The 10,171-nt window shown below is 48.4% G+C and overlaps 2 protein-coding genes across 3 annotated transcripts in view; one reads left to right on the top strand and one right to left on the bottom strand.

Annotated features, from left to right (window-relative positions):
* Positions 1-446: 446 nt before the first annotated feature.
* Positions 447-6,510, bottom strand: LOC140685193 (uncharacterized). Of its 2 annotated transcripts, none has more exons than XM_072936454.1 (4): positions 6,427-6,510; positions 3,793-3,815; positions 3,318-3,619; positions 447-1,720 (listed from the first exon to the last, which is right to left on the bottom strand). In XM_072936454.1, exons 3-4 carry the CDS (start codon positions 3,577-3,579, stop codon positions 1,341-1,343), a joined length of 642 nt encoding a protein of 213 aa, XP_072792555.1. In that variant the 5' UTR covers positions 3,580-3,619; positions 3,793-3,815; positions 6,427-6,510; the 3' UTR covers positions 447-1,340. The 2 variants fall into 2 exon arrangements, with proteins under 2 accessions (XP_072792555.1, XP_072792554.1); XM_072936453.1 differs by lacking the exon at positions 3,793-3,815 and adding an exon at positions 3,660-3,682 and having other exon boundaries at positions 3,318-3,626; positions 6,427-6,498.
* Positions 6,460-10,171, top strand: part of FUS (FUS RNA binding protein) — a 33,834-nt gene continuing 30,122 nt past the window's right edge. The window contains exon 1 of the mRNA XM_072936395.1: positions 6,460-6,676. Within this exon, the coding sequence (XP_072792496.1) occupies positions 6,475-6,676 (202 nt within the window). The 5' untranslated portion in view covers positions 6,460-6,474. The remainder of the gene's footprint in view (positions 6,677-10,171) is intronic.

Here is a 10,171-nt window from a genome sequence, read left to right as displayed (position 1 = left end):
GGAACCCTTAAAATTGGGGGTTTTGGTCATTAAAGTCATGGAGAACCTTCTAAAGTTGGGGTTTGGTCATTAAAATCGTGGAGAACCTTCCAAAGTCGGGTTTTGGTCATTAAAGTCATGGAGAACCTTCTAAAGTTGGACTTTTGGGTCACGGAACCCTTAAAAGTTGGGTTTTGGTCATGGAAACCATGGAGAACCTTCCAAAGTTGGGTTTTGGTCATCAAAACTCTCCAAAGTTGGACTTTCAGGTCATGGAAGTCAAGGGGAACCAACCCAAAGTTGGGTTTTGGTCATTAAAGTCATGGAGAACCTTCCAAAGTTGGGTTTTGGTCATTAAAGTCATGGAGAACCTTCCAAAGTTGGGTTTTGGTCATTAAAGTCATGGAGAACCTTCCAAAGTTGGGTTTTGGTCATTAAAATCGTGGAGAACCTTCCAAAGTCGGGTGTTGGTCATCGTGGGCTTTATTGGGGGAGGGGTGAGGAGGAGGAGGGGAGGGAGGAAGGATCTGGGTGGGGGTGGGGTGGGACTTGGGCCCAATTTGGGCTTTTTTCGACCCAAAATTCTTCATCTTCATCATCTTCATCTTCATCATGGAGAACCAATTGTCCATTTTGGGTCTTCTTTGACCCAAAATCTCTCATCTTCATCACCTTCGTCTTCATCTTCATCATGGAGGTCCAATTGTCCATTTTGGGCCTTTTTGGACCCAAAATCTCTCGTCTTCATCATCTTCATCTTCATCATGGAAATCCAATTGTCCATTTTGGGCTTTTTTTGACCTAAAATTCTTCATCTTCATCATCTTCATCTTCATCTTCATCATGGAGATCCAATTGTCCATTTTGGGCCTTTTTTGACCCAAAATCCCTCATCTTCATCATCTTCATCTTCATCTTCATCATGGAGATCCAAGTGTCCATTTTGGGCCTTTTTTGACCCAAAATTCTTCATCATCTTCATCTTCATCATCATCATGGAAGCCCAAAGCTCCATTTTGGGCTTTTTTTGACCCAAAATTCTTCATCTTCATCATCCTCATCTTCATCATCATCATGGAGACCCAAATGTCTATTTTGGGCTTTTTTTTGACCCAAAATTCTTCATCTTCATCATCCTCATCTCATCATCATCATGGAGATCCAATTGTCCATTTTGGGCCTTTTTGGACCCAAAATCTCTCGTCTTCATCATCCTCATCTTCATCATCATCATGGAGATCCAATTGTCCATTTTGGGCCTTTTTTGACCCAAAATTCTTCATCTTCATCACCTTCATCTCCATCACCTTCCTCCCCACCCTCCTCCTCCTCATCCTCCTCCTCAGCCTCTCCCCCACCCCTTAATCTTCATCCCCTCCATCATCATCCTCATGGCCTTCATCTTCATTTTCGGGTTCTCCTTCATCATCCTCGTGGCCTTCATCGTCGTTTTGGGGTTCTTCATCATCCTCGTGGCCTTCATCGTCATTTTTGGGTTCTCCTTCATCATCCTCGTGGCCTTCATCTTCATTGTTGGGTTCTTCATCATCCTCGTGGCCTTCATCATCGTTTTTGGGTTCTCCATCCTCATCCTCGTGACCTTCATCATCATTTTTGGGGCCTTCATCCCCAATTTTGGGTTCCTCCTCCTCCTCCTGGCGTGTCCACTGGGGCTCCGGCCGGCAGCACGGACAGTCCGAGCGGTGTCCGGCCGCGGCGTCGCGCTCGGGGTCGTAAAAGTCTGCGGGGAACGCCCCAAAGTGACCCCTGAGTGACCGCTGAGTGACCAATGAGTGACCACTGAGTGACCGCTGAGTGACCACTGAGTGACCACTGAGTGACCGCTGAGTGACCAATGAGTGACCAGTGAGTGACCAATGAGTGACCACTGAGTGACCAATGAGTGACCAATGGAGTGACCACTGAGTGACCAATGGAGTGACCAATGGAATGACCACTGAATGACCACTGGAGTGACCAATGAGCGACCACTGAGTGACCTCGGACCCATGGGAGTGACCGCTGGAGTGACCAATGGAGTGACCACTGAGTGACCACTGCAGTGACCACTGAGTGATCAATGAAGTGGTCAATGGAGTGACCAATGAGTGACCACTGAGTGACCACTGATCACTCACCTCATGGCCGGACATGGGAGTGGTCACTCAAGTTTGGGGTCGTAAAAATCCGTGGAAATGGGGGAAAAACGCCAAAAATGACCACTGGAGTGACCACTGAGTGACCACAGAGTGACCAATGGAGAGGTCAATGGAGAGGCCAATGGAGTGACCAATGGAGTGACCAATGGAGTGACCACTGAGTGACCAATGAGTGACCACTGAGTGACCAATGGAGTGACCCTGAGTGACCAATGAGTGACCACTGGAGTGATCAATGAGTGACTGCTGAGTGACCAATGAGTGACCGCTTAGTGACCGCTTAGTGACCGCTGAGTGACCGCTGAGTGACCACTGACCCATGGGAGTGACCACTGAGTGACCAATGGAATGGCCAATGGAGTGACCACCACTGAGTGACCAATGGAGTGACCATTGGAATGACCACTGGAGTGACCGCTGAGTGACCAATGGAGATGTCAATGGAGAGGCCAATGGAATGACCACTTCAGTGACCACTGGAGTGACCACTGAAGTGACCAATGGAATGACCACTGGAGTGACCAATGGAGTGACCACCGGAGTGACCACTGAGTGACCACTAAGTGACCACTGAGTGACCACTAAGTGACCACTGAGTGACCAATGGAGTGACCACTGAGTGACCAATGGAGTGACCAATGGAGTAGTCAATGGAATGACCACTAAGTGACCACTGAGTGACCAATGGACTGGCCAATGGAGAGGCCAATGGAGTGACCATTGGAATGACCACTGGAGTGACCGCTGAGTGACCAATGGAGAGGTCAATGGAGAGGCCAATGGAGTGACCACTGAGTGACCACTGAGTGACCACTGAGTGACCAATGGGGTGACCACTGGAGTGACCACTGGAGTGACCACTGGGCACTGACCTCATGGCTGGACATGGGAGTGGTCACTCAAGTTTGGGGTCGTAAAAATCTGGGGAAATAAGGGAAAAAACACCAAAAATGACCAATGGAGTGACCACTGGAGTGACCACTGAGTGACCACTGAGTGACCAATGGAGTGACCAATGGAGTGACCAATGGAATGACCAATGAGTGACCAATGGAATGACTATTGGAGAGGCCAATGACGAGCCAATGGAGTGACCACTGGAGTGACCACTCACTGAGTGACCACTGAGTGACCCCTGAGTGCCCAGTGCCCCCGGCCGCCGTCGGAGCGGTCACTCACCGAAGGGCCCCGGCCGGGGCGGCCCCTCCAGCCCCTCCAGGACGGTCAGCAGCACGCGGCACGTCCGGTCGCCTTTGGCCGCGGCCAGAGCGCGGAGTCGCCGCGCCCAGCCCGAACTGTCCGGCGGTCCGAGCGCGGCCACCTCGGGCTCGGACACGGCTCCGGCCGCCCGCAGCCCGGCCAGCAGGGCCTGGCCGGACACGGCGTCCAGGCGGCGATCCAGGCTCCGGCCACCCCCTCGGACACGGTCCAGCGCGGACATGGGGCCGAGGGGTGGACAGTGGAGTGGTCAGTGGGAGTGGACACTGGGAGGGGGGAGTGGTCAGTGGGAGTGGACACTGGACACTGGGAGGGCAGAGTGGACACTGGGAGTGGACACTGGACACTGGGATTGGGGAGTGGTCAGTGGGAGTGGACACTGGACACTGGGAGTGGACACTGGGAGTGGTGAGTGGACACTGGGATTGGGGAGTGGTCAGTGGGAGTGGACACTGGACACTGGGAGTGGACACTGGGAGTGGTGAGTGGACACTGGGATTGGGGAGTGGTCAGTGGGAGTGGACACAGGGAGTGGACACTGGACACTGGGAGTGGACACTGGACACTGGGAGTGGACAGTGAGAGTGGACACTGGACACTGGGAGTGCAGAGTGGACACTGGGTGTGGGGAGTGGACAGTGGGGTGGACACTGGACACTGGGAGTGGACACTGGGAGTGGACACTGGGAGTGGACACTGGGAGTGGGGAGTGGTCAGTGAGAGTGGACACTGGACACTGGGAGTGGACAGTGAGGGTGGACACTGGACACTGGGAGTGGACACTGGGAGTGGACACTGGGAGTGGACACTGGACACTGGGAGTGGACATTGGAAACTGGGAGTGGCGAGTGGACACTGGGAGTGGACACTGGGAGTGGACACTGGGAGTGGACACTGGGATTGGGGAGTGGTCAGTGAGAGTGGACACTGGACACTGGGAGTGGACACTGGGAGTGGACACTGGGATTGGGGAGTGGTCAGTGGGAGTGGACACTGGGAGTGGACAGGGGTGGACACTGGGGATGACACTGGGAGTGGACACTGGGAGTGGGGAGTGGTCAGTGGGAGTGGACACTGGGGGTGGACAGTGGGGGTGGACACTGGACACTGGGAGTGGGGAGTGGTCAGTGGGAGTGGACACTGGGGGTGGACAGTGGGGGTGGACACTGGACACTGGGAGTGGACACTGGGAGTGGTGAGTGGACACTGGGGGTGGACACAGGGGGGTGGACACCGGACACTGGGAGTGGTCAGTGGGAGTGGACACTGGGAGTGGGGAGTGGACATTGGGAGTGGACACTGGGAGTGGACACTGGGAGTGGGGAGTGGACAGTGAGAGTGGACACTGGGAGTGGACAGTGAGAGTGGACACTGGGAGTGGACAGTGAGAGTGGACACTGGGGATGGACAGTGGGATTGGGGAGTGGACACTGGGAGTGGGGAGTGGACAGGGGTGGACACTGGACACTGGGAGTGGACACTGGGAGTGGACACTGGGGGTGGACAGTGGGGGGGTGGACACCGGACCCTGCCCCCCCCAGCGGTCACTCCCCCTATAGATCCCCTCCCCCACCCATCTATAGGTCCCTGCCCCCTATAGAACCCCCCTTGCCCCCTATAGAACACCCCATAGATCCCCCCGTCCCCTATAGAACCCCTCCCCCACCTCATCTATAGGTTCCTGCCCCCTATAGAACCCCCCTTGCCCCCTATAGAACCCCTCCACAGGCTCCTGCCCCCTATAGAACCCCTCCCCCACCCATCTATAGGTTCCTGCCCCCCACAGAACCCCCCTGCCCCCTATAGAACCCCCCCTGCGCCCCATAGATCCCCCCCGTTCCCTATAGAACCCCTCCCCCACCCCATCTATAGGCTCCTGCCCCCTATAGAACCCCTCCCCCAGCCATCTATAGGCTCCTGCCCCCTAAAAAACCCCCCTTGCCCCCTATAGAACACCCCATAGGTCCCCCCATCCCCTATAGATCCCCTCCCCCACCCCCTCTATAGGTTCCTGCCCCCTATAGAACCCCTCCCCCACCCATCTGTAGGCTCCTGCCCCCTATAGAACCCCTCCCCCACCCCCTCTATGGGGTTCTGCCCCCCACAGAACCCCCCTGCCCCCCATAGAACCCCCCCTGTGCCCCATAGATCCCCCTGTCCCCTATAGAACCCCTCCCCCACCCATCTATAGGTTCCTGCCCCCTATAGAACCCCCTTGCCCCCTATAGAACCCCCCCCTGCGCCCCATAGATCCTCCTGTCCCCTATAGATCCCCTCCCCCACCCATCTATAGGGTCCTGCCCCCTATAGAACCCCTCCCCCACCCCATCTATAGGCTCCTGCCCCCTATAGAACCCCCCTGCCCCCTATAGAACACCCCATAGATCCCCCCGTCCCCTATAGATCCCCTCCCCCACCCATTCTATAGGGTCCTGCCCCCTATAGAACCCCTCCCCCACCCATATATAGGGTCCTGCCCCCTATAGAACCCCCCTGCCCCCTATAGAACACCCCATAGATCCCCCCGTCCCCTATAGAACCCCTCCCCCACCCCATCTATAGGGTCCTGTCTCCTATAGAACCCCTCCCCCACCCATCTATAGGTTCCTGCCCCCCATAGAACCCCCCTTGCCCCCTATAGAGCCCCTCCACAGGTTCCTGCCCCCTATAGAACCCCTCCCCCACCTCCTCTATAGGTCCTGCCCCCTATAGAACCCCTCCCCCATCCATCTATAGGCTCCTGCCCCCCACAGAACCCCCCTTGCCCCCTATAGAATCCCTCCACTGGCTCCTGCCCCCTATAGAACCCCCCTGCGCCCCATAGATCCCCCCCGTCCCCTATAGAACCCCGCCCCCACCCCATCTATAGGGTCCTGCCCCCTATAGAACCCCTCCCCCAGCCATATATAGGTTCCTGCCCCCCACAGAACCCCCCTTGCCCCCTATAGAACCCCTCCACAGGCTCCTGCCCCCTATAGAACCCCTCCCCCGCCCATCTATAGGTTCCTGCCCCCCACAGAACCCCCCTGCCCCCTATAGAACCCCCTGCGCCCCACAGATCCCCCCATACCTGCTGTCCCCTCTATAGGGCCCCGTCCCCTATAGAACCCCGCTATTCATGGCCACGCCCACCGCCACGCCCATCGCCACGCCCCCTTCCCAGGACCGTACCATCTCCCCCGTTCCCCCCCTATCCCCCCCGCCCGAGTGGAACGCGCCGACCGAGGCTATAAAAGAGCGGGCGGACCGCGCGGGGCGCGCAGTGCGGGCGCCACGTGGAGCGGGACGCGGGACGCGCGGCACCGCCATGGCCTCCAACGGTACCGGCAAAGCGCGGGGAATCCTCCCGCGCCTCCCTTTGAGCCCTCACGGGACTGCCCCGAACCTCAGGGAGGGACCCCTGGAACTCCCCTCCCTGCCCCGGGAACCCTCAGGGCGGGCGGGGATTGCCGAGCCCAGCGCGGTGTGGGAGCACCGAGGGGGGGAATTCTGAGGGGATTCCGGCGGTCGCAGCGCTTAATACCCCCTATATCATACTAAAAATCGCGCGAACTATATCTGTTACACATAATAATTGTGTTGTTTGTAATTTGTGTTTAATTTGTGCTGTTCAAATCTGTTTCCTCGTTTATTTGGTGTAGTCGAGGTGTTGTTTCACTGTGGGTTTTTCACCCTCAGCGCTGCTCTGTGTGGGGTTTGATGCCGCCCCGTTTCCGCCACGCTTTTCTATATTTTATTTTCAATTTATCTTCCCTTTTGCTTTTAATACATCCCCACTCTGACACGTTTTAATCCCAAACCGCAAATTTCGGGGATTTTCTGGGTGGTATTTCCTAATAACATCGCGGATGATGGGGCGGGTGCCAAACAAAGCGCGCCGCGCCCGGATGCTGCGGAAGCGAATTAACCCCAAACCCGCCAATTTTACCACAAAAACTTAAATTATAGCTGAAATTCCCGTGGAACTGTTTGGATTTTGGGGTAATTTCGGGGTGTTTTAGGGGGATTTAAAACCCGTTTTATATTTTATTTCCTCGCCCGCCATTTTGTGGTTTGGCCTCTGCGCCACCGCCTCCATTTTGTGCGCGCGGCGCATGCGCGGCGCCGCTGCCGCAGCGACGCATCCGGGTCCTTTAAATCAAATTAAATCAAAATTAAATCAAAAATAAATCAATCAAATTAAACAAATCCCAAATTTCCACCCTAAAAATTCGCTTTCGATGTTAAAAATCCCTCCCCGCCCGCGGTTTGTCCCATGCGAGGCCGGAAATTCCCGCCGCGTCCTGAGGTGGGGGGGTGGGGGGTCGGTCCAGCTTCCCTCGCTTTAAAGCGAATTTATGAGGGAAAATTCAAATTATTTTCATTAAATATAAAGATTTATTTTTAAATTTATGCTTAATTGTGCTGTTAAATCTCTTTTTTTTGCGGAAATTCAATTTTAAATCCAGGTTTTTTAACATTTACCCCCCCTCAGGGCACGCCTTTTGTTAGGCGGAGCCTGAGGGGAATTTTAAATTTCCCCTTCATTTCAACATCGAATTATTTAAATTTTAATTTATCCCTTTTAATTTTAATTTCAAAATCCGTTTAAAATTATTTTTTTTTAATTAGTTGATTTTGTGAGGTTTTAGTGGCTTTTTTTTGTCCTGTGGTGCCTGAGGGGAATTTTCATTTTCTTATTTAAATTTTCTGTCAAAATCATTAAATTTCCCTCGAAATAATTAATCTTTATATCTAAATAATTAAGTGGCTTTTTAAAAACACCTAAATAATTCATTTCCACCTCTTGAGTCTTTTTGCAGGGGCATATTTGCTGTTAAAACAGAATTTTTAAACCCTTTTTATTCTGCTGAGCCTGAGGGCGATTTAAAGCTTCGCGTTCATTGTCACATTTAAATAATGAATAAAAATTCTCTTTATCTTCATTTATTTCAATTAAAAATCAAAGTTTGCGATGATTTTGGGGCTAAATTAATTAATTTGGGTTTTTTTGGCGGGAAATTTCGCTCTCCAGCAGGGATTTGGTGCTTTTGGATGGATAAAAAATCCGATTTTTCCTTTTATTTTATGTGGAAATTTTGCTATTTCTGCCCTAAAATAAGAAATTATTCTTAATTTTCTAATTAAATTATTAAAACATTTGCTTTGCTTTTATTTCTGTCGCTACAAGGTTCCTGTTAGTGAGTAATAGCGTTAATAAATAGATTTTTTTTTTTATTTAAAGGTATTTTTGGACTTATTAAGTGTTAAAATTTTTATTTATTCGAAGTTCTTTAATTAAATTTTTGTGGTTTATTAATTACCAAAAATTAATGGGTCATATAAAAAGTTTTAGATGATAATAATTACAGAAATAACGTAGATTTATTGATAAATAATTGGGTATTGATTGGATTTTAATTATGGAAGTATCCCTAAATTAATTAATCTTTTTATTAGATTTTAAGGGAGTACTTTAATTATAAAAACCAGTGTAAAGCATCTTTAAAACACTGATTTAATATGAAATTTCTGCTATTTATTAAAAGCATTGCATTAAGGAGCAATAGTATAAATTAGGATGTGGTGCTTCATGAATATTAATGAACTAGGAATATTAATTAATAAATTGAATAAATTCAGGGTTTTGTGTTTATTGCTTATTTAAAACTATCTCTTAGTAACAATAAAGGGAGAAATTGATAATTAATAAGTTACTGATGTATTATTAAATTATTTTTGAGTATTATGTGACTAATAATTTTCCTAATTAAAAGCTATTAATTATATTTTTATGTTTTCAAAATAATATTTGGTTGTTATGTAATTAATAAGTGTATTATTTATTAGTTAGCTAATTATTCTTTTAGAATATTATTTTCAAGTTTTCTAAATTGACTGTAATTAAAGAGGGCTTGTTAACAATTAAGAGCAATAATAAAAATGAGCTAATAATTAAAATCCATTTCTTTATTGGTAAATAATAAAAATTAATTAATTGAAAGGTGATGTTCCTATTTAAAACCACGCTGTTGCTAATTCTTGTGTAACAAGAACTGGCTTAATTAGAGCTGTTAACACCTAATGAACTAATTTCTTCATAAAATGAGAAAAATAAATTTATTTTAAGCAATTTCTCAAGGATGAACCCCGAATTTTTAAAATATTTCCTCCCCAAGTTTAATAATTTAGGGAAAATAAATTGATTTTATTTGATTTCTGCTGAAACAACCCCATTTTTTAATGATTTTCTCCCCAGATTTAATAAATGCATTTTAACAAATTTGTGCTCAATTAACCTTAATTTTTAAGCCTTTCCTTTTGACATTTATTAAATTAGGGGAAATGCTTTTATTTTTATTTCTTATAGATTGAAATTTTTAAACCTTTTCCTACCAAAATTTAATAAATTAAATATAATAAGTTTATTTTAACCAGTTTCTGATGGATTAACCCCAAATTTTTAACCCATTCTTCCTCAGGTTTATTAATTTAGGAAAAATAAATGTATTTGATTTCTTATTAATGAAAAAATTTTAATCCTTTCCTCCCCAGATTTAATAAATCAGGGAAAATAAATTTCTCTTATTTCTAATTAATGAAGCCAAAATTTTTAACCCCTTGCTTTCCAGACTTAAAAAATGAGGTAAAATAAATTTATTTTATTTGATTTCTCCTGGATTAACCCCAATTTTTCACCCCGATTTTAATTTTAATCGATTTTAAGCAATTTCTGATAGGCTAACTTAATTTTTAAAATATTTCCTCCCCACGTTTGATAATTCAGAGAAAATAAATTTATTTGATTTGATTTCTGTTTCATTAACCCAAAATTT

Source organism: Taeniopygia guttata, chromosome 16, assembly GCF_048771995.1.
Source record: "Taeniopygia guttata chromosome 16, bTaeGut7.mat, whole genome shotgun sequence".
Lineage (NCBI taxonomy): Eukaryota > Metazoa > Chordata > Aves > Passeriformes > Estrildidae > Taeniopygia > Taeniopygia guttata.
The sequence above is the reverse complement of the archived record's forward strand: the minus strand, read 5'-3'. Positions and strand labels throughout refer to the sequence as shown.

Bases quoted from the DNA above. Each gene is read 5' to 3' on its own strand.
- LOC140685193 (XM_072936454.1), bottom strand. From the start codon at position 3,579: ATGTCCGCGCTGGACCGTGTCCGAGGGGGTGGCCGGAGCCTGGATCGC. The intron at 1,721-3,317 runs GTGAGTGACCGC...CGTTCCCCGCAG, and splicing joins GCCCCGGCCGGGGCCCTTCG to ACTTTTACGACCCCGAGCGC.